The sequence below is a fragment of the Paramisgurnus dabryanus genome, chromosome 21 (genome assembly GCF_030506205.2).
Source record: "Paramisgurnus dabryanus chromosome 21, PD_genome_1.1, whole genome shotgun sequence".
Classification (NCBI taxonomy): domain Eukaryota; kingdom Metazoa; phylum Chordata; class Actinopteri; order Cypriniformes; family Cobitidae; genus Paramisgurnus; species Paramisgurnus dabryanus.
The window spans coordinates 6232681-6260308 of NC_133357.1; the positions used below are offsets into that span (position 1 = coordinate 6232681).

Consider the following 27628-nt stretch of genomic DNA (forward strand, 5'->3'; position numbering starts at 1 on the left):
CTCTACCCTGTAAAACATTTCAATCTGGTTAAATGTAGAAACAAAAAGTAATCTGCTGCCTTAAAAATGTGAGTTAAATATACTTGAAGATATGCTTTGTTTCAACTCACAAGTAGTTAAGACAATGTGTAACTTTACGTTTAACTTTTTGGAAACTTACAAACATGAGTTTAATATTTAAAACTTTCCATAATTATTTGAATTAAATAGAAAGAGTAACTACACATAACTTAATGAGGCTTTCATGTTTTACAATGTGTAGTACTCGATTTCTGCTTTCTCGGACTCGTCTCGGACTTGTTCCTTCAAAGACTCGGTCTTGACTCGGTCTCGGACCACAAGACCATATAAAAAAACACACAACACATAACAATAATAATAAAATTCAATGTTGACGGGCATTATTTGAAAATGACATCCCATGGTGCAATGTGCCATCATAGCCGTTTATTTATCTCTAGAAAAATAGGCAGAAGATGATGCATGTGCATTTTTTAATGATAGTAAAAGCATAGTCCATATTAAGATGTTAAGACTGCTCCTCTAAACAATTCCCAATCTAGCTTAGTCTTAAGACCTAACTGTTGATTATTAACTGGGGTGATATAAAATCATGAATATGAAACTGACATGTTTTTATGGTCTTGGTCTTGACTCGGTCTCGACTCCTAAAGGACTCGGCCTCGACTCAGACTTGCTTCCTCAAAGACTCGGTCTTGACTTGGACTCGACTCTATTTGAAAACCAACAGACTCAGTCTCTCGACTCGGTCTCGACCCTTCAAAGACTCGGTCTTGACTCAGACTCGGCATAGGCGGTCTTGTCCCCATCACTACTTGTAAACACTGGAGCAGTAGTTTCTTCAACTTGCTTATAAGTTATGTCAACTATATACTACTCCAAAACCTAAAATAATAGGTTAAATTGACTTGCATAAGCAATTTGATTTAACTTGCATTCCAGCATTTGTTTTACAGTGTACTCTTATTTCCAGAGCATTGCTAAGGAGTTCAGAATGGTTGCTACATACAGCTGGTTACATACTGGACTTTCTAAGAGCTCACCATCAACAACAAATGCAATAATAATAAAATAAATATAAAGTTATAAGTTAAATGTGTTTACAGTTTCAGAAGACAGTTTGTGCTGTTTATCTCTGTTATGAATGTGTAATAAATCACTCTTATCTGTATATGCAGAAGTGAACTGAACTGGTTCAGAGGGTTTGGTTTGTTCTGGTAACCATGGATCAGTTGAGATTACCCCTGAGTCCCAAGAGCCCTAGAGAGGACTGTATGCTCTTATTTGTTGAGGTTTCTTCTCCAGATCTTAACAGGTGTCTTGTAAGCTTGCATCATTTCAGGAGTGTTGGGTCTAGAGTTGCTTTAATGATCTGAAATAAACAAACAACAGAGATTCAGTGATAGTGGGTAAGTCTGTCTTTCACTTGCTCTATGTGTCTGCTGTTACATGGATGTGCATGTGTATGTACTAGTATATCAACTTTGATTTACAAGTCATTTCAACTTAAGTTAAATCAACTTCATTTAAGTTATAGCAACTCATCACTAATCAAGATATAAAATAAAAGTTGACTTGAAAATCAAAGTTGATACTTTATACTTAAAAAAATGTAGAGTGTGTCTACACTGTAAAAAAATTCCGTAGAAATTTGCAGCTGGGTTGCCGGTAACTTACCGTAGATTTAAATTTATGTTATTACTGGCAACATTTTGTTCAAAGTTAAATGAACATTAAACATTTACAAGTCTTTGTCTTTACAGAATAAAACTAGAAAAACAGCATCAAGCAAAACATTGTGGGAAACAAAATCTGAAGCAGAAAACAGAAAAAGTTTGATGATGATTTCTGGTTCCCAAAATGCTTTGCATGAGGCTGTTATTGTATAGTTTTATTCTGTAAAGATAAAGACTTGTTAATATTTAATATTTATTTAACTTTGAACAAACTCTTGGCAGTAAGTAACATAAATTTAAATCTACGGTAATTTACCGGCAACCCAGCTGCAATAACATTGTAATTTCTACGGATTTTTTTTACAGTGTAGTATCTGTTTATTTTTACACATTTCTAGACAAATATTTCATGACACATACTGTACACATACAGTATAACTATGAATATGTTCACAACAAAGACAAAAACATGTCCATAGTTCTTAAAACATTGAAAACATTTTACACATGCATGTGTATATTGACTGTGTGCATCTCTGTCATGTCTGTACAGAAATCTGCAGTAAAGAGAGTCATGCCTCAGCTGGTGGTGAAGATCATCGGTGGAAAACAAATTAGAAATTTTACATATGCAATTAAAAGGTAAATAACTTAATATGTTGGAGTTTTGTATGATTCAAAGACTTCTGGTCAGATTTTTAACAACGTTTATTAATACAAATCACAAATTCAATGTAAAGCAACATACATTGTCTGATATTGGATGTGCTGTTCTATAGTCCAACAGATGATGCAACAAACAGCTCAGAGGAGAAACAAAGTCTTCATACCAAAGTTACTCAAGGAGATTTAGGCAGAAAATCATCTTCAGATCTGGAGCTTTTGAGAGCAGAGGAACACACAAAGAATCTGCTGGCTTCCATCAGACAGGTATGACACATTATAAACAACATAAACACCACAGATTTCAAATACAATATCTACAATAAAGCTATATTTGAGGAGCTCAGATGCAAAAGCTGCTAAACACCATCAAAAATGAGAATGATATTAACCAAAGGCTCTCAGGCACTGAAAAAAATTCTACAAAAGTAGAATTTACTTATTTTGCAAGTTTTTGCACTTATATTTTTCAAGTAAATTTCACTCATATGGAAATAACTTAAATTATATTGTAAAAATAAAAATTTAGTGTTTAAAGGGATAGTTCGGCCAAAAATGATATTAAACCCATGATTTACTCACCCCCAAGCTGTCCGAGTTGCATATGTCCATCAATTTTCAGAAAAACACATTTTCGGATATTTTATCAAATGTTTTAGATCTTTCAGTTGATTAAATGTAATGTTACGAGGCTACTCTGCTTCTGCTCTGTGCCCCCGCCCTCCGAATTTGTCATACGTCACTAAGAAAAGTGCATACACTACGCTAATACTCTCTCCTGAATACAGAGGAGTCTAAGATGGCGGCGCTACCGGAAGGTATTTATTTTCGTTAATATTTGGACTTGAAGGTCGTGGACTATGGGTGGACCCCGTAACATTACATTTAATCAACTGACATATGCCAACTATGGACATATGCAACTCGGACAGCTTGGGGGTGAGTAAATCATGGGTTTAATATCATTTTTGGCCGAACTATCCCTTTAAGAAAAATGTTTTGCTGACCCCATTGGCAGATTTTTTGCTTGTTTTATGCCCAAATTCACTTAAATTTGATATTTTTAGTCTAAAAACTAGACTTATTTTCTTGGGTCGTTTTACTCATCAAGAAAAAGCATCTTATTTAAGAATTTTTTTATATTTTTACTGAAAACAAGACAAAAAATAAGATTTTTTTTTCTTGAAAATATTTTTTTGCAGTGTACTGGCCTCAGGCCATTCAGAAATACTGGTTTGTTGGCAGAATTCATTAAGAGTCTGATAAAAAAATTAATTTACAAAAATACATGTCAGCACTTCGAGTGTTTGGCATCTAAGCTCTTCATGTGTACATCATTTTCTGAGGCTGGCTGTAAAACAAGCATGTGGCACAAAATTAAAGCTTTGATCACTATGAGTGCTTTCAGTATGTGATTGCATGTGTTTTTTTTCTTCTGATGACCTTTAAGGTCAGGTGGGTTACAGGTTAATAAATGCTGTCCATGGTTCTGAAATATCAGTCATTAATATTAGCACTGTCCATGGTTCTGAAATTCATACACTTAACTTACCTCTTTGAGAAACTGCGTCCAGAAGAAATCCATTCTCTATAAATAATAAAATAATGTTCTGCACTTTCCAGGCTCCAGACAGACAGTGTGTGACAGCACCATGTGGAGATCGCTCTGGATCCTACATACATCTGAAGACCAACGTGACAAACACAAAACAACTCTTGACCCATGTATCTCATTTTCTACACATGCAGCTATACAACTTTAATGTCTCTTATATCAGTTTAACCTCACTTCCTTTACACATTACATATAGTTTGAACTTAAAACTGTGTTTTGATGTCCATTCGTGTATTTATTTGCTAAATAGCAAGAAAATGTAGTTAGCTGATGATAAAAGCTCATGCAGGCTGCTTTGTGTCCGGTTCCTACTATTTCTAATCACCTGATTGTATATTATCTCATACTTATATTCTTTAAGAAGCTACCAAATGCTTGATAGTCTCCTTAAACCAAAATAATCCTTCTTCAGACAGATATGCTAATAAAAACAAACACAGAGAGCTGTCTCCTCTCAGCCATCTATGAAGAACTGCAGGGTTTGGATTCACTGATAACCCAGGACATCGAGAAGAAACTGATGGATCTTGACCCGTCACATTCAGGAATCATTCATCAGTCAGATCTTACATATCTCCTCCTCAAACAGAAGATTCCTCTGAAGCTCACAACACTCTCCTGTATCTTTAAATCATTCAGTGATACCAACAACCCGGAAAAGGTAGATGAACCAAATTCCTTGACTTTTCCCTTACTTTCACTGACTTAAAACCTGAATTTCCATGACCTATGTCCAGGATACAGTGAACCTGGATAATGTAGAGTACACTGTGAGTTTATACAAATGAAGCTTAAATGTGTGAAGTGAATAAACATTACCAGTAAACAGCTGTTTAAACTGTAGTCAGCAGAGGTTTGGATCCGGAAAAGTTATTCCCTACATCACAACTTCACAAGTTTGATTACATTTTTTATAAATTTAAAGCATCAAACAAAAGTCCTTGATATTCCATGAGTTGGACAAATAAAATTTCCTGACTTTCAATGTCTGGAAAAACCTTTAAAAATTCCATGATATTCCAGAAATTCCATGACCCATGGGAACCCTATGTCATGTTCAATATAAGTATCATTTTATCTGAAGATGTTTTAAAAGAAACTGCATTTTTTTTATTAAGATTTCTTCTGTCTAACATCAAATGGAGGCACAATAGGTATTGAAAATGTTATTTATCATTAGATTGCATGTTATTTTGTCAGCATTGTTACCTTTAAAGGAATAGTTCACACAAAAAGGAAAATTCTGTCATTTTCTCTTCCTCATGGTAATCTATACATGTATGAATTTCTTTAGTTTGTTTAAGATACACTGGAAAAACAATTCGTAGAAATTACAATGTTATTGCAGCTGGGATGCCGGTAATTTACCGTAGATTTACATTTATGTTATTTACTGGCAAGAGTTTTTTTAAAGTTAAATAAATTTTAAATATTAACAAGTCTTTATCTTTACAGAGTAAAACTATACAATAACAGCCTTATGCAAAACATTCTGGGAACGAGAAGTCATCATCAACCTTTATCTGTTTTTTGCTTCAGATTTTGTTTCCCAGAATGTTTTGCTTGATGCAGTTTTTTTTTACTTTTACTCTGTAAAGACAAAGACTTGTAAATGTTTAATGTTCATTTAACTTTGAACAAAATGTTGCCAGTAAAAAACATAAACGTAAATCTACGGTAAATTACTGGCAACCCAACTACAATTTCTACGGAATTTTTTTACAGTGTATTTTGATAAACAATGGTTAGCACACAGTTTGCCGTACTCATTGACGTCCATAGTACAATAAGCAACAATAATTTAAATATTTAGTCATTATTATTACTATTTCAATTAAACAGTTATTGCAGTTGAATTTGTTGTCATTTATAAATACCCTATAAACCTTTATCCTGAATACCTATTCTGTGCATTTATTAGATTTTATTTGCCTTATTGCATTACAGGTTCACTATAAGGAACTGCTGGAGTTCATACAGAGAGCTGCTGATGGCCACAAACATCACCATGATGAGGTCTGTCAAACAAATGCATGTTTTCTAATATTTGCATTGAACACTATCAATAAAAGTGATTTATTTTTAAACGTGACTCACTCAGGCAGAGATTTGGGATGCGTCAGTTGCTAGTACTGACCTGGAATCAGTGACAGATAATGGCAGTATAACTGAAGACCATACAGACTCATGGCTTCAGAGGTTTCAGAAGATGGAAATGGCAATGCAAATGTGTGACACCAAAACTATAGGTACAGTAACTTCATTAAAAACCTTTCTGGTCACAGGGTTCATTTACAAATAAAGCAGTTGTAGATGAAAAAAATATTTATTTTATATTTATAGATCAAACTAGAAGAAAAATTTGATTACAGAGCTTTCTGATTAACTGTTACTTAACAATAGCATTCTTGAGCACCAAACAAAGATTTTAAAACTCGGATTTTGTGTTGTCTGTTTGTTTGTAGGTTACATCGACAGGGATCAAGCCAAACGCCTGCTACACAACTACAGTCTTATCTTTAATCTGAATCTGAGTCCATTAAAAATCAATGAGGTCACACGTTACTCTCAGCGAGAGGGAAAAGTTCATCTGGTCTCGGCTCTTCAACAGCTAAAGGAGCTATAAACATTTCAGTCCCATAGGGGAAATTTAAAATATGTTTTAAAAATGTCAAAATATGTAAAAGGAGAAACCACTTCACCTGAAAATATTGGATATGCATCAATGTAGTTGCATTTTTTATTTAATTACCTTCAATTCAATTCATGATTTTCAGTGTTCAAGGAAACAATTAATGTAAAATAAAAATATATTCATATTTTTTTATTTTTATAGGTTGATCCTCACATGCAATATTTGAAATGAACACATGAGGGCAGTCATATAGAGTCAAAAATATATTTCTTGTAAACGCATTTAAACTTTGTGTTCATCTGTGATGATTTACTTGTTGGATGAAACGTGTATTTAAAGTGTCTTTAAATTTAGTTAAACACAGAGGTTTTTTGCAATAATCTAAAAGTTTATGAAAAAAAATAAATGGGCTTTTCTGTGGGGTATCCCACTAACTTCCGGGGTTAATTAGCCTACAAAAATACGTCATTGTATTCCGTTTTTCATTTTTCATATTTTTGGGATACGTTTTTGTTAATGGTTTTTAAAACTTATTAAAGCTACTAAAGGTTTCTAGTCAAAAGAAGTGAATGTTTTCTTTGAGAGAGAGATTTGGTGAAATTAATTGTTACCTAGGACAGTGGTTCCCAAACTTTTTCAGCGTGTGGCCCCCCTTGTGTACGGTGCATTCCTTCGCGGCCCCCCAAAGAAAATTTGTGACAAAAAACTGTTCTAAAACTCAACATTTTAATAAAAAAACATTAAATTATACAAAAAAGTAGTCCTTTTGGTTAGTAATTAGGTTTAATTACACAGAATTCATGATAAATTAATGTATTTCATAAAATGTCATAAAACTGGGGCCCCCCTGGCACCATCTCGCGGCCCCCCTGGGGGCCCCGGCCCCCAGTTTGAAAATCACTGACCTAGGACAATATAATTTTAATATATGCCTGCTGCTGTCAGTATGTAATAAATAAATAATAATAATAAATAATCAAACAACAAAACACATTTTTAACAAAGATTAATCTATATTTAATTCATACAGTTAATACTATTTAGCGTAATTTGACATTTGATTATTACATTTTTGTATTTTAAACAGCTGTGTTCAACATTAACAATAATAAATACTATCTGAGCATCAAATCAGCATACTAGAAAAGACGTATAGAAAGGATCACGTGACTATGCAGACTCGCACAATGATGCTGAACATTTAACTTTTTGCTATTTCAGGAATACGTTACATTTAAAAATATTTTTATATTGAACACAGCTGTTGTAATTTGCAATAGTATTTCACGATAATATTTTTTTTTTATTAAATAGCCTAAATGCAGTCTTGATGAACATAAAAGACTTTAAAGAGTAACTAAACCCCTGGTCAGAGCCTGACTCCACCCACTGCAATATTTGAAAAATGCAAGAAAAGTGGGCAGATCCCAACGGAGATAGAGGGGACGAACTAAGTGTGTGGTGAGATCGTAACAAGGGCGTGGTGAGCTCGATCCTGCTTACGTCACAAGTTATTTCTTGGACCCAACATCCAATAGGAAAATTCAACTGCAGTAGCCACCGTTCAACCTGAAGAGGGCAGCACTCAGACGTTTTTACACCATATATTGTAGTATTGAAACACTTTATATCCAAATGTCAAAAAACTTACTAAAATCAATGAACAGCACTAATAAAGCATCATTCTTACAGATCATTAACTAAAAAAAGTTGGTTTAGGGTTTAGTTACTCTTTAAATATTAAAAATGTATTATGTTTTAATAACTCATTAATTTAATAAATCATATAACTTACCAATAAAAGAAAATAAGATTGTTTATTGTGCAAGTCCTTCCCAAGGATAAACACCTGACCACACCAATTTTTACAATTTGACCATTGGCTGTCTGTTGGCGTGTTGGTTTCGGGTCACTGACGGTCAGTCATTGGCATCTCTGCTACGGCAGATGATTTTGAAGGGGTGAGGGTGTCTCAATGCAGTAATAATACCATCCATGTCTGGACGCTGTGAGTTTGGTGGCCAGGAGAAATTAATCCGCTGTAGGAGACACACAAAGTAAAGGAAAAGCTCCGTCCTTGCCAGGGTCTCTCCAAGACAAACCCTCGGACCTGAATAATAAACAAACACACAATCGATAACAGTTTTGTACAATAACTTCTGCTTATAATCAAATCTGTCGACACTTCAGAATCACAAGTGAACAACTCACCCATTGAGAAAGCGACGAATGCCTCAGGTTTGTAGAAATGTCCGTTCTCATCCAAGAAATTCTCTGGATTGAAAGTGTCCGGACATTTCCAGTGCTCCTTATCACTGAAAATTGCTGTTAAGTTTGTCATGATTATAGTTCCCTATAAAAGAGAGTCGATATGAATACATGCTAAAGATTTATAAAGAAATATTTCAAAGTCAAGGTCACATTTCAGCCCAAATGTTATTCATTTATTACCTTAGCAATGTCATATCCTCTTAGTTTGGTTGGCTGTGTGGTTGCATGAACTACACCAAGAGGAACAATGTTACCACAGCGCTGAATCTCATGAACAGTGGCGTATGTGTATGGAAGTTTGTCACGGTCATCCATGCTGGGCAGACGATCATAACCCAACACCTGAATAATCTCCTTATTGCATCGCTCTATGACAAAACATAATACATGATGTAGATTGACAGAAATACTATGACATCATGACCGTCATATGTTTAAGTGCAGGCAAAGTCAGACACTTCCCTGCAAACATGCCACTGCAGGGTCCATGCGGGCTTTTTGTGGGCACACATCATTAATCCCATTCGGGCCCAGAGCAACTTTTCCAGGCTTCTTTTGAAAATTTTATGTAAAATTCAATACGACCTTATAACTCTGCACCAAAGGAATACATTTTTTTCTGCATGGGATTGTGTCTACAAGACACTGCATAATTCCTCTTAAAACCATGAACAAGTTTTCTCTTTGAGACAGAGTGCATTCTTTCAGTCGATGATTCAGTCTATTCAAATGCATTTAGATATTTACATTTAGGGACAGATATGCATTTTATACAGTTCATAAATTTTACAAGAAGAGTACAGTTTACTTAAAAAAAGAATAATTGCAAATGTGACATTTTGTAATTTTTGTCTCATTTTCCTTTCTGCATATCCAGGAACCATTGGTGCATGTAAAGCCCAAGTTGCCACTAGGGCCCAGTTTACACGGACATGGTTATTTTGAAAAATTGAGACATTTCCCATAATTTGCACCTTTCGCTTACACGCAAACTGAGAACTTGCCTCCGAATCCAATTTCAGCCAGTGTGAAGATTTGGAAAATCTTCGGTTACACGGTTGCATGTAAACTGAGACAAACGAATGTTTAGGCAGCCAACGTCACAGTATGTGCCAGAGCTCGCACCTACACCAAAAGTGGCCCTGTCCCATATGGCGCACTTCATGTGGACTTTCAGTCTCGTGGCCTTAATTGCGCATTCTCGCTTAGTCTACGAGTCCGTAGGGTGTCCCATCTGTCATTTTTATGCTTTGAAGTGTGCTCATCAGCGCCTCCTTTGCCCCCTTGATGCGGTCTTTAGCGAAGCCCGCACTGTAGCAGGCTTCGCGGACTTTGCCAACCCAGAAGTCCTTGCGAAAGGGCAATCAGACCAATCAGACGACGGAAGGGAGGAGTTCACAGTGACGGGCAACTTCTCTACCTATTTCCGGTGTGATGCTCGAGTCTGTCCCAAAATACGACTCCAGTGCACCCACGTGGACTCGCATCAAGGGTCCCTAAAGTCTGGACTACATGATGTCATCAAAGTGTGGACTCTGAGGAGGACCACAAGTCCGGAGTGTTCCATTTGGGACAGGGCGAGTGTGACCTTGTTCAAAAGAGGAATGTGGCTTACGTGGGCTTGAGCTTCTCGTTACACCGCCACCTAGAGGTTTGGCATGCTCTTGACAGCATATATACACGGGAACGTGTCAATGAACACTTTTCTGAAAACTGACATTTCACGAGTTCACACTTACAAATAAGTTGGACAGATTAAATTAGCAAACGTATTTGCCGTGCTGTCCGGGGAGAGGGCTCTGAGCTCGGAAATGGGCCCTGAACGCAGGGTATCTCAGGGGCCCTGTGCTGTCAGCCTGCTGGGGGCCCTAAGGCAAGCCCAAAGTGGGCCAATAATGGGCCATCATAGGCTTGTTTGCAGGGTGAACAAGCAGATCATCTGTTTTATTAAAACCACACATTAAGAAAACCTGAAGAAGTTTTATCACCTTGTACATCTGGGTTTTCCATCAAGAAGATGAGTCCCCATCTGATGGTGGTGGATGTCGTGTCGGTTCCAGCGAAAAAGAGATCGATTGTTGACATAAGCAAGTTCTCCTCATGAAACGTTGAATCCTCGTGTGACTTTTGCTAAAGGTAAAAATAATGTTAGTTTGCTAAAGCTATAGCTAAACTCAGTTTGGTTTCTTTATTTTGATTGAAGTAAGATTGATAGGTCAGATTTGAGTGCTAGAGAGTCTCTTTTCTACTTTTTCTATCTCTAACAGGTAGGCATCAATGAAGTCTCGTGGGTTTTCTGGATCCAAAGTTTGTCTGTGTTCTTTAACTTCCTCACGGATGAAATCCTGTAACTCAGTGGTGTTCTGACGGATCTTCTGGTGAGGTCCAGGGCAGTGCATGAGGAAGGGAAATAAGTTGGTCATCTAAAACAGACAAGCATTTATGAGATTAAGGCTCATCACGCTTAATGTGTTTCTCAAATGTGACATTAATTTGCCATGTATGTATGATTTTTTTATCATACCCGTGCTATAGCAGACCCTGACAGTATGATGCTCTCATTGAGGATTTTCAGTAGGTGTGCGAAGCGTTTGTTATCATATTCAAAGCGATCTCCAAACACGATGGAGCAGATTATATTAGAAACTGCATTCTGTAAGGCGTGCTGTGGGTCAAATGCCATTCCTTCAATAAAGACAAAGTGAGACCAGAAAAGATTAACTTCACAACACACTATTATAGCAGTGCAATTGGAATTTGACGCATACTGAAAAAGCAAATGTAGACATGTTTACTCCCACATATTCAGTGACAAGTTTGAATAGAGGAGCAACATCTCACACCTTCATCTTTGAGCATCTCAGTAACCAGGTATCGGGCTTCATCTAACACACGATCTTCCACAGATTTCTTTCCCAGGCCAAAGTCTCTGAGCGTGTGGAGAGCAAACCTTCTCTGCTGTCTCCACGAGTGACCGAACGGTGCCATTACAATACCTGAGAAAGACAAAGAAGATGTTCATGATGTTCCTCTCCACACAACGAATGTGAAGGGACTGAGACTGTGCTCCAAAATTAACAAAGGGTGGAATGAGAAAAGTCTTCCCTTATAAGGATAAGAGCACCTGCAGCTGGAACATTCTAGCAAGTTATCTTGTCACAACCCTCCAAAAAAAGTTTTACTGACCGAGATTTTTAGAAAACCATTCCATAAGAGGTAAATATGGTCTTCCTGAAAAAGTTGAAGCCTCTTGGATCAGTGCTTCTTTGGAGATCTGAAGTGTATTTAATATTATTATAGGTTTGCTTCCCATGTACATGGTGGACATCTCTCCATATTGACGTTGCTGATTGGAAAAAAGATAGAATGCTTAGGCCTGGTTTCAGAGGCTAGGCCTTAGTTAAAACAGTAGCTTTTATAAACGTGCCTTAGAAAAAACTATTTAGTGTATATATAAAATTAACCACAGAAAATTAACCTGGCATAACATTCAATTATGTTGTATATTTAATTTATTTTAAGAAATACAGAGTATTATGATAGGCAGGGGTAGGCAACGTCGGTCCTGGAGTGCCGATGTCCTGCAGATTTTACCTCCAACCCTGATAAAATCTCACCTGCCTGTAGTTTTCAGGTGACTCTTTAGACCTTGATTAGTTGTTCAGGTGTGCTTGATTAGAGTTGGAGGTAAACTCTGCAGGACGTCGGCACTCCAGGACCGACGTTGCCTACCCCTGTGATAGAGCAACCCATTACGATTCTTAGCAAGAGAACCTGTCTTAAACGCTTCACAATCCAGCTTGAGAAAATGGCGGTCCGCACTGTCCAAACTGAAACTAATTGTGTTAATGCAATTAAAAAGAAATCAATAAATTATAGTACATATGCATTTTGTGTTAGACTAATTAAATATATATATCTATTGCTCTTTATGAGATATTTACACAATTTTAATGTGTCATTTCTAAGAAGGGCTTGAAGTGCTGTAAATGTCAGGATTTTTAATAAACATGTCATTTCAGAAGGTTTAAATGTAGGAAAATAACATATATCCAATATGACAGTAAATACTCACTGATTTAATAGATCCTATTGGGTCCTTTATAGCATATGGTAACGTTCCCACAAAAGGGAAAGGTGTGGGTCCAGGTGGATTTCGAACTTTGGTGAAATGAATCCTTATCACCTCAAACAGAACCAGAAAGATCAAACCCAGAACCAAAGCCAGGCTCACGGAGTTCAGGTCGAAAATCATTGCAGCCGTCCCCATTGCTGCAGATTCAGAAAACACAAACACTACACAACCTCTGTACTTAATAAAGCTCCAGAACAAGAGGGTGGAGACAATGATAGAGAGGAAGTAAAAACTCATCTTGTTGTGTTAACTCTTTCCTAGCATTCATGTTTCAACTATAAAATAAAATAAAATAAAATATATAAATGTAATGTATAAACATGATGACCTTACAACATCAAAGTCAGAGGTTTAAGAAATTGCAGTTCAGAAAAGTTTTGAGTACTGAAATCTGCAGTGATGAAAACATGCTGATGACTTCAATGAATAAATGATTGACTGTCTCACCTCACTAAACCTCAAAATAATCACTGAAAAACAAACAGTACTACTCTCTAATCTAATCTCTAATCTTTTTTGTTTGTCACATGATCTGTAATGATGTGTAAATGTGAAACATGAGGTTAAAAATTATGCCAAAGGTAAATAATGACAGCGTTCATCAATACTACAGTATATGCAACCTCACACAATGTCTATTTTGTACGTTTTGTTGCAATATATGGGAGTACATTTTCTTTATGTTATAGACTGGGTGTAATTCATGATGTGTTTTGTTCATGGGCAGGGGCGCTTCTAAGGATTTTGGGCCCCATTAAAAGAATCTTGACAGGGCCCCCAACACAGCTGAGACTTTTTTCATATTAATTTACATAAAATCATGCGCTTTTATGGTATTTTGACTACCAATGGGGTGAGAAACTTTTACTTGAATTAAGTGTTTAAGAAAAAGAAATCTTTTTTCAAAAAAATTTTCTCACCCCATTGGCAGATAATTTTGCTTGTTTTAAGGACAATTTCACTTAAATTGTATATTAATTTGTCTTAAAACTCATTAACTTAGGTAATTTTGCTCATCAAGAAAAAGCATCTTAATTTAAGAATTTTTTGATATTTCTACTGAAAACAAGACAAAAATACTAAGTAAGAAAGTCATTTTTTGGAATGTTGAACGTTTAACTAAAACTGTGTATTGTTATTTTTTCCAGCGTTTTCTTGACCTAACATGGGGAGAAAATTGAGTTCCCTTATCATGCACTTTTAACATTAGAACGGCCACCAGCAGTCATTTTAACCGCAACATTTAAACTTATGCATTGCAAAAAATGATTTTCAAGAAAAAAAAAAACTTAGTATTTTTTCGTGTTTTCAGTAAAAATATCTTAAAATTCTTAAATTAAGATGCTTTTCTTGATGTTCAATATATCCCAAGATAATAAGTCTAGTTTTTAGACCAAAAATATTACATTTAAGGTATTTTGTGCATATAACAAGCAAAAAAAATCTGTCAATGGGGTAAGCAAATTTTTCTTGAATTTAGTGTTTAACAAAAATGTTCAAGATTTTTTTGCTTACCCCATTGGAAGATTTTTTTTGCTTGTTTTATTCACAAAATCACTTAAATTTAATATTTTTGGTCTAAAAACTAGATTAATTTTCTTGGGTCGTTTTGCTCATCAAGAAAAAGCATCTTAATTTAAGAAATTTTAGATATTTTTACTGAAAACAAGACAAAAATACTAAAAAAATTTTTTCTTGAAAATCATTTTTTGCAGTGTGGTAATTATCTTTAACACTAGAACGAACAAGGCGTCATTTTGACCATTTTGAAATTTGCATACTCAAAAACTTTGTCTAAATAAATCAAAACGCCTTGCTGCTCCCTGACTTTTCCTAAAACTACATTAATTTTCATTAAAACTAGTTTAAATATTACAAACCCTTTTTCTTGTGAAAAATTGGGTAAGATAATTTTGACCCTTTGCCTCTTTCACGTCAAGCTGTGTTGCCTGGATTAAACAATTTGGGCGGACTAAACCATTTATGATAATTGAGAAGGGGGAAAGGGGCCCACGGACGTTTGTGTTTCCTAAACAAATACATTTTTTTGATACCAGGAAACAGCAAATAGAATAATTTAAAGTTAATAATTTTTACTATTAAATATTTTTAGCACCACAATTTTGGGGGCTTCTCTGGGCCCCCTCTTACTCGTGGGCCCCGAGAATCATCATTGTTTACCCCCCCCCCCCCCTTTACAGTGCCCCTGTTCATGGGTCATACAGTTTTTATTTGCTCAAATACATCTGAACTAAACAACATCAGAGCCAAGCGTGATTTTTGTTAACAAACGCATCACCCCCCCCCCCCAAAAAAAAATAATGAAGGAAGAGATGAGCATATTTATGTGATTTTTCTTTTGTTCTGTATCCTATTTTTGTGAGGAAATTACTTTAAGAGTCATTTCTGACATTAAAGTGGCAAGAATATTGCATGATCATAGAAAAAACAACAACACATACAAAACAAAAAGGTGTTTATTAAATATTCAAAAAACAGGACCCAAAAATAAAGGGCTAAACATGGCAGCTACACATAAACACTTGTAAAGGATAAAAGTATAAAAATAAAAAAACTCATAAGGACGCATTTGCAAGCTGCATACATCATCAAGCCTTGTTTATTTAAGTTAAGCATATTACAGCAATTTACGATAACCAATAAACAATTGTCAATTTTATAATTGTTAATAGTCTGGAAAAGGACTTGATGACTTGAAGTCTTGTCTTAATGACGTATGCATCTGGAGGCTGCAGCCTTGCGTCCTTGACAGGATTTCGGGGTACATCTTCCAGAAGTCATATTTGTCGACCGCATTCGTCTACGAGGTTCTCACACTTCAGTTAAAAACATATACAATCATTGTAGTTTCATTCTTACCTTGAAATATAACGGTTGCTTTTCTGATATAGAACCTGAAATAATAAACATTGATGACGTGGTCGACAAATACGACTGCTCAGGATACGTCCCGCAAAAATGGCACGTATGGTCACCCTATCTTTTATATTTAAACGATGCTTCTACCATGTTCATGTTGTTAAGTATTGTCAGTCTTAATGCATACTAAGTGTCCATTGACCATTGTTCCTGTTTCATCAGATTACTGTTTCTGGATTACGTTTTTGCTGTGTTTGCCTGGCTGGACTGTCTCATTGCTTAGTGGATTTGTCTGCCTGCCCTTTGACTACGCTGTATGGCACAGCTAACACAGCTCGGTCTACATTGTCAGGCCTTTGTGTGCTTGTAGAGTTACATCTTTTAAGACTCTGGAGAATGAACAACAGGTGTGTATATAATATAAATTTTGGCTCCACCGCTAAAATCTACTGAACACAGTGTTTTTACTCTTAAAAGTTACTGATTGGAAAAAGAATCAATACATAAATCCTGGACCTTCAACGATTTTGAATTTTTTTGTAGATTCTGAGCAGCAGCTTTAATTCTGAATGTGGATGCAGACAGTTTTTAGTGTTCCTCGAGTCACTGACAATCAGTCTTTGGCATCTCTGCTACAACAAATGATTTTGAAGGGGTGAGGATGTCTCAATGCAGTAATAATACCATCCATGTCTGGACGCTGTGAGTTTGGTGGCCAGGAGAAATTAATCCGCTGTAGGAGACACACAAAGTAAAGGAAAAGTTCTGTCCTTGCCAAGGTCTCACCGAGACAAACCCTCGGACCTGAATTATGAACATAAACACATAATAAATATCAGTTTAGCACAATAACTTCTGCTTATAATAAAAAATATGTTAACTCTTTATAATCACAAGTGAACAACTCACCCATTGAGAATACGACGAATGCCTCAGGTTTGTAGAAATGTCCGTTTTCATCCAAGAAATTCTCTGGACTGAAAGTGTCTGGACATTTCCAATGCTCGTTATCAGTGAAAATTGCTGTTAAGTTTGTCAAGATCATAGTTCCCTATAAAAGAGAGTCGATCTGAATATGTGCTAAAGATCTGTGAAGGAATCTTACAAAGTTCAGGACACATTTAGCCCAAAAGATTCATTGTACTCACTTCTATCATATCAGCATATTTAATTCATTCATTACCTTAGGAATGTCATATCCTCTTAGTTTGGTTGGCTGTGTGGTTGCATGAGCTACTCCGAGAGGAACAATGTTGGCACAGCGCTGAATCTCATGAACAGTGGCGTATGTGTATGGAAGTTTGTCACGGTCATCCATGCTGGGCAGACGATCATAACCCAACACCTGAACAATCTCCTTATGACATCGCTCTGGGAAAAAAAATATTACATGAGCGAGATTGACAGTAATACTATGACATCATGACATTGTCAGACACTGAACATAAGCAGATCATCTGTTTTATAAAAAACTCACATTACTTCCATTAATGAGTCATAAATGTACCTTGCACATCTGGGTTTTCCATCAAGAAGATGAGTCCCCATCTGATGGTGGTCACCGTCGTGTCGGTTCCAGCAAAGAAGAGATCGGCTGCTGACACAACCATGTTCTCCTCATGAAATGTTGAGTTCTCGTGTGACTTTTGCTAAAGGAAAAAATTATGTTAGTTTGCTAAAGCTATAGCTAAACTCAATCTGGTTTCTGTAGTTTAAATAAGAATAGTTTCGTAACAGGTCAGATTTGACATTCGAGTGCTAGAGTATCTCACTTTTTCTATCTCTAACAGGTAGGCATCAATGAAGTCTCGTGGGTTTTCCGGATCCAAAGTTTGTCTGTGTTCTTTAACTTCCTCACGGATGACATCCCGTAACTTAGTGTTGTTCTGAAAGATCTTCTGGTGAGGTCCAGGGAAGTGCATGAGGAAGGGAAGTAAGGTGACAATCTAAAACAGAGAAGCATTCATGAGATCAAGGTCCCAAACGTTTAGTGTGTTTTTTAAAAACAGATTCTCAATGTATGACCATTTTATTTACATAAGTGCAAAGGCGTCATGCCCATTCAAACTGAGGGGACTTTTGCATGCAACCTCAAAATCAATTAAGCATCATTTCATGTCTTACTTTGCTTAAAAATATTTGGTGAATGACCCCCCTGAATTTATTGGACATTATTTTTAGTTTTTACATAACCAGTGGAACTGTTACGAACAAAAATAAAATTATTAAATAAATGTCAACTTCTCAATGATTAAATCTTGATCGTACCTGTCCCAAAGCAGACCCTGTCAGCATAAGGTTCTCATTGAGGATGTTCAGAAGGTATGCAAAGCGTTTGTTATCATATTCAAATCGATCTCCAAATATGATGGAACAGATTATATTAGAAACTGCATTCTGTAAGGCGTGCTGCGGATCAAATGCCATTCCTTCAATAAAGACAAAGTGAGAAAAGAAAAGACCAAATTCACAACAGACTATTGTAGCAGTGCAATTGGAAATGTAGACATGTTTACACCCAGACACTAAGGAATGAATCTGAATCAAGGAGGAACATCTCACACCTTCTGCTTTGAGCATCTCAGTAACCAGATAATGGGCTTCATCTAACACACGCTCTTCAAGAGATTTCTTTCCCTGGCCAAAGTTTCTGAGCGTGTGAAGAGCAAACCTTCTCTGCTGTCTCCATGAGTGACCATTCGACATTAAGATACCTGAGAAAGACAGAGAAGATGTTCATGATGTTCCTCTGCACACAATAACTGTGTATGGACTAAGACATAACAAAGGGTGCAATAAAAAAGTCCACAGTTTGCCCTTATAAGGATAAAAGCACCTGCCGTTGGTACATTCTGTAAAATCTACTGTAGCTCACAAGTTATATAATAGCTTTATTGCTTTTAATTTACAGTAGGTCATGCATAACAGCATGATATCTACATTTCACCAACCCTCCAAACAAAGTCTTACTGACCGAGTCCTTTAGAAAACCATTCCAAAAGAGGTATATATGGTCTTCCAGAAAAAGTTGAAGCCTCTTGGACAAGTGCTTCTTTGGAGATCTGAAGTGTATTTAAAATGATTATGGGTTTGCTTCCCAGGTATATGGTTGTCATCTCTCCATATCGACTGTGCTGATTAGATAAAAAGTTACAATGTTCGGTTTCACTGCTAGGGTTTAGGTTAAACGTTATTTAAAATAAAAACGTGCCTTAGAAAAAACTATTTACACACATCTGCTGTATATTTCAGGATTTTTAAAAAAACACATCTAATTTTAGAAGGTGATTTAAATGTAGGAAAATAAAATATAACCAAAGACTCACTGATCTGATAGATCCCATTGGGTCCTTTATAACATGAGGTATAGTTCCCACAAAAGGGAAAGGTCTGCGTCCAGGTGGATTTTGGGCTCTGGTGAAATGAATCCTCATCATCTCAAACAGAACCAGAAAGATTAAACCCAGAACCAAAGCAAGGCTCACAGAGTTTAGGTCAAAAATCATTGCAGCAGTCCCCATTGCTGCAGATTCAGAAAACATAAACACAATACGACCGCTGTACTTAATAAAGCTCCAGAAGAAGGGGGTGGAGACAATGACAGAGAGGAAGTGAAAACTCATTTTGTTGTGTTAACTCTTTCCTAGCATTCATGTTTCTATGAGCAACTTTTTATACATCAACTATAAAATAATATAAAATATATAAATGTAATGTATACACATGATCACCTATAAACAGCTAAGTCAGAGGTTTAAGAAATAGCAGTTCAGAAATATTTTGAGTACTGAAATCTGCAGTGATGAAAACATGCTGATGACTTTACTGAATAAATGATTGACTGTCTCACCTCACTAAACTAAGAATAATAACCAATTTTATAATAGTTAATATTCTGAAATAAGACAGTCTTGATGAGGTATAATGAGATGACCTGATGCTGCAGCCTTTAGATTAAGAAACGGCCACCAATTAAATGGGAGTGTTCTCATTCATCCCACCACCAGGTGGCACCCTCTCCCCAAACTGGATTTTTTTACACTATGGTTGTTTCTATGTGAACTTTCGGTCTCGTGGCCTTAAATTTCGTGTGCTCGCTTAGTCTACTAGTCCGTAGGGTGTCCCATCTGTCATTTTTACGCTCCGAAGTATGCTTTTCAGCACCCCCTTCGCATCTTTGACGTGGTCTTTGGCGAAGCCCACAATGCTGCAGGCCTCACGCACTTTACCAACCCAGAAGTTCTGCGAAAGAGCAATCAGACCAATCAGACGACACATGAGAGAGTTCACACTGATGGGCAATGCGATTCTGGTGCACCCTCGTGGACTCACGTCAAGGGTCCCTAAGTGCTGCACTCCATGATGTCATCAAAGTGTGGACTCTGAGGAAGTACACAAGTTCAGAGTGTGCCATTTGGGACAGGGCCTTATTTAATCCTAAGGCTGCAGCCTCAGGAGGTTGCATCTGCAGGTTGCAGACAGCATCAAACCTGGTTTATTTAAGTTAACTAAGCATTACATTTGTAAGTCATAAGCATATTACAACAATTTACGATTAACTATGAACAATAGTCAATTTTATAATTGTTAATAGTCTGGAGGCTGCAGCCTTGCGTCCTTGACAGGATTTTGTGTGCGTCTTCCGGAAGTCATATTTGTTGACTGCATTTGTCTACGAGATTCTCACACTTCAGTTAAAATCATATACAATCATTGTAGTTTCATTCTTACCTTAAAATATAACGGTTGCTTTTAATGAAATAGAACCTGAAATAATAAACGTTGATGATGTATAGACCCCTTCACAGTTCACGTCACAGAAGAATTCGCGGTTGAACTGCGCATGTCGGGGTCAGAAATGTCATCCTATCAAGTGGAGTTGCGTATTGTTCTGTTGAATCCAAAGAATATTGTCACCTATGTGTGAAAATTGCAGTTAAGTTTTTTAGGATTCCTGCAGGATCTCATCCATTAAAAAAATAGGCGACATAATGTGGTTGCAAGCAATTAAACGTGCAGACTGGGACAATTCAAAGGCCATTTCAGGTAAGTCATCATTTATCAGCCCTGTTAGATTAAATTAGAAAGCCTGTATTGTATGACCATTTTTCTGACCCCATATGCTGCACGCGCACCCAACCTAGGCGTTCAATGTTTACAAACATTGAAGGGGTCTATGCGGTCGACAAATATGACTTTCGAAATCCTGGCCAGGATATGTCCCAGAAAAATGGTCACCCTATCTTTTATATTTAAACCATGTTTAATGTGTTCTAAGTGTCCATTGACCATTTTTCCTGTTTCATCAGATTACTGTTTCTAGATTACGTTTTTGCTCTGTTTGCCTGGCTGGACTGTCTCTTTGCTTACTGGATTTGTCTGCCTGCCCTTTGACTATGTTGTATTGCACGGCTAACACAACTCTATCTACAGTGTCAGGCCTTTGTGTGCTTGTAGAGTTACATCTTTTAAGACTCTGTAGAATGAACAGGTGTTTATGTAATAAAACGGGCAGACAGTCACATGATCAGATAACTCACACCAGTCCTTCAACAGTTTTACACACAGGTGTGTATAACATACATTTTGTCTCCACCCCTACAATCTATTAAACACAGAACAGTACACTGGTGCAGTTTTTTTACTCTTAAATGTTATTGAGGGGAAATCAAAGAATGTTTAGAAATAAAGAGTCAAAACATAAATCCTGGACCTTCAACGATTTTGAGAACCTTTGACAAGATGTATCTGTAGATTCTGAGCAGCAACTTTTATTCTGAATGTGATGTTCTTCAGCTGTCTGTTGGCGTGTCACTGACGATCAGTATTTGGCATCTCTGCTAGAACAAATGATTTTGAAGGGGTAAGGGTGTCTCAATGCACTAATGATACCATCCATGTCTGGACGCTGTGAGTTTGGTGGCCAGGAGAAATGAATCCGCTGTAGTAGAGACACAAAGTAAAGGAAAAGCTCTGTCCTTGCAAGGGTCTCACCGAGACAAACCCTCGGACCTGAATAATGAACATAAACACACAATGAATATAAGTTTAGCACAATAACTTCTGCTTACAGTCAAATCTGTTGACTCTTCATAATCATAAGTGAACAACTCACCCACTGAGAAAGCAATGAACGCCTCAGGTTTGTGGAAATGTCCGTTTTCATCTAAGAAATTCTCTGGACTGAAAGTGTCCGGAAATTTCCAGTGCTCCTTATCAGTGAAAATTGCTGTTAAGTTTGTCATGATCATAGTTCCCTATAAAAGAGAGTCAATCTGAATATGTACTAACGATCTTCAAAGGAATCTCACAAAGCCCAGGTCACATTTTAGTCCAAAAGATTCACTGCACACACTTCTATCAGTCCAGCATATTTCATTCATTCACTACCTTAGGAATGTCATATCCTCTTAGTCTGGTTGGCTGTGTGGTTGCATGAACTACACCAAGCGGTGCAATGTTAGCACAGCGCTGAATCTCATGAACAGTGGCGTATGTGTATGGAAGTTTGTCACGGTCATCCATGCTGGGCAGACGATCATAACCCAACACCTGAACAATCTCCTTATGACATTGCTCTGTAACAAAACATATTACATGAGCTAGATTGACAGAAATACTATGACACCATGACCGTCATGTTTAACCAGTTACAGTCAGACATTGAACATCTAAACCAGGGGTCACCAATCCTGGTCCTGGAGGGCCGGTTCTCTGCAGAGTTTAGCTCCAACCCTAATCCAACACACCTGAAGCAGATAATTAAGGTGCTTCAGTGAGCTAAACTCTGCAGAGACACCGACTCTCCAGGACCAGGATTGGTGAACCCTAATCTAAACAGATCATCTGTTTTTTTTTACAAACTCACGTTACATCCTTGAATGAGTCTGGTGTATATTTTAGCCTGGATTTTACACATCAAAAGTCTAGAAAACCTGTAAAATGTTTTCACCTTGTACATCTGGGTTTTCCATCAAGAAGATGAGTCCCCATCTTATGGTGGTCGCCATTGTGTCAGTTCCAGCCAAGAAGAGATCGGCTGCTGACATAACCATGTTCTCCTCATGAAACGTTGAATTCTTGTGCGACTTTTGCTAAAGGTAAAAATAATGTTAGTTTGCTAAAGCTATAGCTCAACTACATCTGGTCTGGCAAGTATCTCACTTTCTCTATCTCTAACAGGTAGGCATCAATGAAGTCTCGTGGGTTTTCTGGATCCAAAGTTTGTCTGTGTTCTGTAACTTCCCCACGAATGAAATCCTGTAACTCAGTGTTGTTCTGAAGGATCTTCTGGTGAGGTCCAGGGAAGTGCATGAGGAAGGGAAGTAAGGTGACAATCTAAAACAGAGAAGCATTCATGAGATCAAGGCCCTTCACGTTCAATGTGTTTCTCAAATCTTACGCTGTGTCAATAAAATGGTCATAACATTGAGAATCAATTTCCACCCCCTAAAACACAAGCCTGGATATCCCATCATGGCCAGCTGACGAACTTGCATCTACTTTGCTCAGTGCTGAATTTTCATCAGTTGTGGAGAGTAATAGTGGGTGGTCAGCAAAGAAATCATTGTTTGTAGTGTGATGGTTAATACCTAGGTCAAACCGCGCAAAGTAGTGCTTAAGCTCATCTGGGGGGAGTGCTTGACTTTTCTGATGCCCCTTTTCAGGTAATCCCTGGCTCTGCTATAGACCTCTGCTTCATTGGATCTAATAGCAACATCTCTTGCTTTCCACAGAAGGTGGACCACAGTTTCATCCATGACTTCTGATTAAGGACGTTCTTGATGTGTTTGACAGTTGTGATCAGTTAATATGGTCCAATACGGGGGAAGTATAAATATCTGTCTATGAGTCCACAGTGGCCAACATGTTCCAGACAGTATCCTGAAACTGTTGCTGTAATAAAGAATTTGCCCCTCTAGCCATGTTTTTACTACAATTCCAGATGGCTTCACATGATTAGTGGTTTGTATTTGGGTAACAAAAACAAAAAGAGGTGATCGGACTGGCCCAAATGGGGAAGGGGAATGGCATTGTATGTCTCAGGAATGTTTGTGTACAGTATACATAATCCAGAGTGTTGTCCTTTCTGGAAAGGCATGAGCATATAAAAAGGTTTGACTATAAAAAGGTTTGTGAAGAGCCTTTTGAAATCAATAGTTGGCCAAGCGCTATCTTGTGGATAACCGAAAATCAGCAAAGAGGCGTGGGTGGAGCTGAGGTGCCTGGTTGCTGAAACCATGCCTGCCCGCTTAGCTCAGTGGTAGTGATTAGGCCTGGCAAACTCGATTCCTTTTAAGGATCCGGGTTATTGTGAGTCACTCACTAAAGTGATCCGGGTTGTGTGATTCACTTGAGTCATTTGAGTCAGTATTGCTAAATTGCCAAGGAAACTCAGTACAGACTGATCCACGCGACTCGAGATTCTCAGAGCCGGAAACATTGCAGACTCGCAGACCATGGACATGAGACTCGCTCTACAGATCCACTAACCGGCTGATTCGCGTGGATGATGGTAAGTGGATCTATAGAGCGACAGAAGTCTCCTCAAAAGCAAATCCATAACAAAAGCCTTTCACTTCTGAAATAACATGCTTATAGGTTTTAGGTATTGTGTGTATGGTCGACCATTTAAAAAAGAAGCCTAATAACAATAGCATAATAATATAGAGAAAATATAGAAAAAAACTGTCCTGCTTATGTATCCCCCAGAGCCGGAGAGACAGTTCGCGCAGATCAGCCGGTTACGGATCAGCCGGCGGATCAGCTGGTTACGGATCAGTCGGTTACGGATCAGTCGGTTACGGATCAGCCGGTTACGAGTTTAGAGACTCTCGAGTCCGCATTGTTTTTCCTGCTCTGAGTGAGAATCTCGGGTCAGTTCGCGGCTCGCGACCCGAGGTCTCTCGAGTTTGCAATGTTTCCAGCTCTGAGTGAGAATCTCGGGTCAAATCGCGGATCCGCAGGTCTCTCAAGTTTGCAATGTTTCTGGCTCTGAGTGAGAATCTCTGGTCAGTTCTCACGCAGATCAGCCGGTTACGAGTGGATCTGTAGTGCGAGCGAAGTCTCATCAATAATGTTGAAAGAGGTTTGTGTGTGTGGTGGCGCTGTTAATGGTTTTACAATGAATTGTAGTAGGACTCAACTGAACCGGGTTAATGACACTAGAGACTCGCGACTCATGAGTTAATTTAAAGATCCGGGTTAAAGATTCGAGTGAGTCACGACTCGAACAGGTCTAGTAGTGACAGCAGCGCCAGTTCACTAGTCACTCAAGTGGCCAAGCCCCTATGTAGAACTTCAAGGCTTGATATAATTAATACGGATGAGTTACAACATTTTTTTATTTAGACTAGCTATCTAGACCAAAACACTTTTTGTACCAGGCTGTAAACATATTTATTTCAGCTGTAAGGTTGAGCATTTTAGCATTGGTGTCTATGGGATTGACTCTATTTTGGAGTCAGTCGATGAATTGTAGAAGCACTTCTGTGTTGGCTAGGGTGACCATATGTGCCATTTTCCCCAGACATGTCCTGGCCAGGATTTAGTGTGTGTCCTCCTGAAGTCACATTTGTCGACCACATATGTCATCGAGGTACTCACATTTTAGTTAAAATGGATGCACCTGAAATCCTGGCCAGGACGTGTCCGGGGAAAATGGCACATTTGATCACCCTAGTGTTGGCTTCACGATAGAGACTGAAATTGCCCATTGAGACATGCTGACAAAATATTTGAAAACAGTTCTAAGCTTGGAGTGGTTAAAGTCTTTTGTCACAATAAAACCTTTTTCAGGTTTTGCGGACTGGTGTTTGCTAATCGCTTTGTGCAGTCGCTCTACAGCTATGTTATCATTAGCATTCAGGGGGATGTACACAGCAGTCACAACAATGGATATAAAGTCTCTTGGTAAATAAAAGGGTTTGCACTTAATAAAATACTCAAATTGAGCTGAGCAATGACTTTCAGTAGTAGAGTTTGTAAGCCATAAACAAAATAGTTGTCACAGTCAACTTCTCAATGATTAGATAGATCTTGATCATACCTGTCCTATAGCAGACCCTGACAGCATGATGTTCTCATTAAGGATTTTCAGAAGGTGTGCAAAGCGTTTGTTATCATATTCAAAGCGATCTCCAAACATGATGGAGCAGATTATATTGGAAACTGCATTCTGTAGGGCGTGCTGCGGATCAAATGCCGTTCCTTCAATAAAGAAAAAATGAGAACAGAATAGATCAATTTCCTAACACACTATTATAGCAGTGCAATTGGAAAATGACACATACTGAAAAAACAGGGTAGTCATGTTTACTCTCAGACATTCAGTGACAAGTCTAAATAGAGAAGCAACATCTCACACCTTCATCTTTGAGCATCTCATTAACCAGGTATCGGGCTTCATCTAACACACGCTCTTCCACAGATTTCTTTCCCAGGCCGAAGTTTCTGAGCGTGAGAAGAGCAAACCTTCTCTGCTGTTTCCATAAGTGACCATTCGTCATTAAAATACCTGAGAAAGACAGAGAAGATGTTCATGATGTTCCTCTCCACACAATGAATGTGAATGGACTGAGACTATGCTCCAAAATTAACAAAGGGTGCAATAACAGAAGTCCATAGTCAGGCCTTATAAGGATAAAAGCACATACCGCTGGTACATTCTGCTTAACATCTGACTTGCAAGTTATACAATTTATTGTTTTTGATTTATTGTAGGTCTTGCATAACAGCATGATATCTACATTTCCCAACCCTCCAAACAAAGTTTTACTGACCAAGTCCTTTAGAAAACCATTCCATGAGAGGTATATATGGTCTTCCAGAAAACGTTGAAGCCTCTTGGATTAGGGCTTCCTTGGAGATCTGAAGTGTATTAAGAACTATTATGGGTTTGCTTCCAAGGTACACGGTTGTCATCTCTCCATATTGACTGTGCTGATCGGAAAAAAGTTACAATGTTTGGTACTGCTAGGGTTTAGGTTAAACCTTAGTTAAAATAAAATCTTAGTCTTAGAAAAAACTATTTACACACATCTGCTGTATATTTCAGGATTATAAATAAACATCTAAATTCAGAAAGTAATTTAAATGTAGGAAAATAAAATATGACCAGAAAGACAGTAAAGACTCACTGATCTGATAGATCCCATTGGGTCCTTTATAACATAAGGTATAGTTCCCACAAAAGGGAAAGGTGTGGGTCCAGGTGGATTTTTGGCTCTGGTGAAGTGAATCCTCATCATCTCAAACAGAACCAGAAAGATCAAACCCAGAACCAAAGCCAGGCTCACGGAGTTTAGGTCAAAAATCATTGCAGCCGTCTCCATTTCTGCAGATTCAGAAAACATAAACACAATACGACCGCTGTACTGTACTTACTAAAGCTTCAGAAGAAGGGGGTGGAGACAATGACAGAGAGGAAGTGAAAACTCATCCTGTTAACTCTTTCCTAGCGTTCATGTTGTGAAGAATGAATCTATGAGCAACTTATCATATATCAACTATAAAATAAAAGCATAAATAATTGTAATGTATAAACATAATAAAACTTTTAGGTTGAGGAAAACATTTTCTTTCTTTATTCTTTTCCTATAGAAATCCTTAAAAATCAGAAAAGTTTAGAGTACTGACATGATGAAAACAAGCTACAGAAACCTGGATGACTTTGGTGAATAAATGACTGACTATGTAGAGTTAACTTCAAAATAACCACTAATAAACAAACA

At 37.5% G+C, this 27628-nt stretch overlaps 3 protein-coding genes across 4 annotated transcripts; all 3 read right to left on the reverse strand.

Moving 5' to 3' along the window:
* Positions 1-8413: 8413 nt before the first annotated feature.
* LOC135750351 (cytochrome P450 2J2-like) lies at positions 8414-13226 on the reverse strand. Of its 2 annotated transcripts, XM_065269156.2 has the most exons (9): positions 12957-13226; positions 12068-12227; positions 11725-11877; positions 11406-11566; positions 11131-11304; positions 10870-11011; positions 9062-9249; positions 8822-8963; positions 8414-8720 (listed from the first exon to the last, which is right to left on the reverse strand). In XM_065269156.2, exons 1-9 carry the CDS (start codon positions 13149-13151, stop codon positions 8530-8532), a joined length of 1506 nt encoding a protein of 501 aa, XP_065125228.1. In that variant the 5' UTR covers positions 13152-13226; the 3' UTR covers positions 8414-8529. The 2 variants fall into 2 exon arrangements, with proteins under 2 accessions (XP_065125228.1, XP_065125229.1); XM_065269157.2 differs by lacking the exon at positions 12068-12227 and having other exon boundaries at positions 12957-13220.
* A 2249-nt stretch (positions 13227-15475) lies between these two features.
* Positions 15476-19464, reverse strand: LOC135750342 (cytochrome P450 2B4-like). Its single transcript, XM_065269146.2, has 9 exons — positions 19223-19464; positions 18871-19030; positions 18461-18610; positions 18165-18325; positions 17669-17842; positions 17404-17545; positions 17080-17267; positions 16806-16947; positions 15476-16700 (listed from the first exon to the last, which is right to left on the reverse strand). The coding sequence occupies exons 1-9, from the start codon at positions 19436-19438 to the stop codon at positions 16510-16512; spliced, it is 1524 nt and encodes a 507-aa protein (XP_065125218.1). The 5' UTR covers positions 19439-19464; the 3' UTR covers positions 15476-16509.
* On the reverse strand, positions 15476-27353 carry LOC135750343 (cytochrome P450 2B4-like). Its single transcript, XM_065269147.2, has 10 exons — positions 27035-27353; positions 26678-26837; positions 26263-26412; positions 25945-26105; positions 23061-23234; positions 22849-22990; positions 22287-22474; positions 22012-22153; positions 20387-21908; positions 15476-15631 (listed from the first exon to the last, which is right to left on the reverse strand). Exons 1-9 carry the CDS (start codon positions 27248-27250, stop codon positions 21718-21720), a joined length of 1524 nt encoding a protein of 507 aa, XP_065125219.1. The 5' UTR covers positions 27251-27353; the 3' UTR covers positions 15476-15631; positions 20387-21717.
* Between the last annotated feature and the right edge of the window lie 275 nt (positions 27354-27628).

What these genes read in the sequence shown, in the direction of transcription:
- LOC135750351 (XM_065269156.2), bottom strand. Translation starts at nt 13,151, where the DNA reads ATGGGGACGGCTGCAATGATTTTCGACCTGAACTCCGTGAGCCTGGCT. An exon ending in CAATAGGATCTATTAAATCA is followed by an intron (nt 12,228 to 12,956) that starts GTGAGTATTTAC and finishes TTTTCCAATCAG; the next exon opens with CAACGTCAATATGGAGAGAT. An exon ending in ACCTGTTAGAGATAGAAAAA is followed by an intron (nt 11,012 to 11,130) that starts GTAGAAAAGAGA and finishes TTTTACCTTTAG; the next exon opens with CAAAAGTCACACGAGGATTC.
- LOC135750342 (XM_065269146.2), bottom strand. Translation starts at nt 19,438, where the DNA reads ATGTTTTCTGAATCTGCAGCAATGGGGACTGCTGCAATGATTTTTGAC. An exon ending in CAATGGGATCTATCAGATCA is followed by an intron (nt 19,031 to 19,222) that starts GTGAGTCTTTGG and finishes TTATCTAATCAG; the next exon opens with CACAGTCGATATGGAGAGAT. An exon ending in ATTCGTCGTATTCTCAATGG is followed by an intron (nt 16,701 to 16,805) that starts GTGAGTTGTTCA and finishes TTCATAATTCAG; the next exon opens with GTCCGAGGGTTTGTCTCGGT.
- LOC135750343 (XM_065269147.2), bottom strand. Translation starts at nt 27,250, where the DNA reads ATGTTTTCTGAATCTGCAGAAATGGAGACGGCTGCAATGATTTTTGAC. An exon ending in GAGGATATGACATTCCTAAG is followed by an intron (nt 22,154 to 22,286) that starts GTAGTGAATGAA and finishes TCTCTTTTATAG; the next exon opens with GGAACTATGATCATGACAAA. An exon ending in GTTCATTGCTTTCTCAGTGG is followed by an intron (nt 21,909 to 22,011) that starts GTGAGTTGTTCA and finishes TTCATTATTCAG; the next exon opens with GTCCGAGGGTTTGTCTCGGT.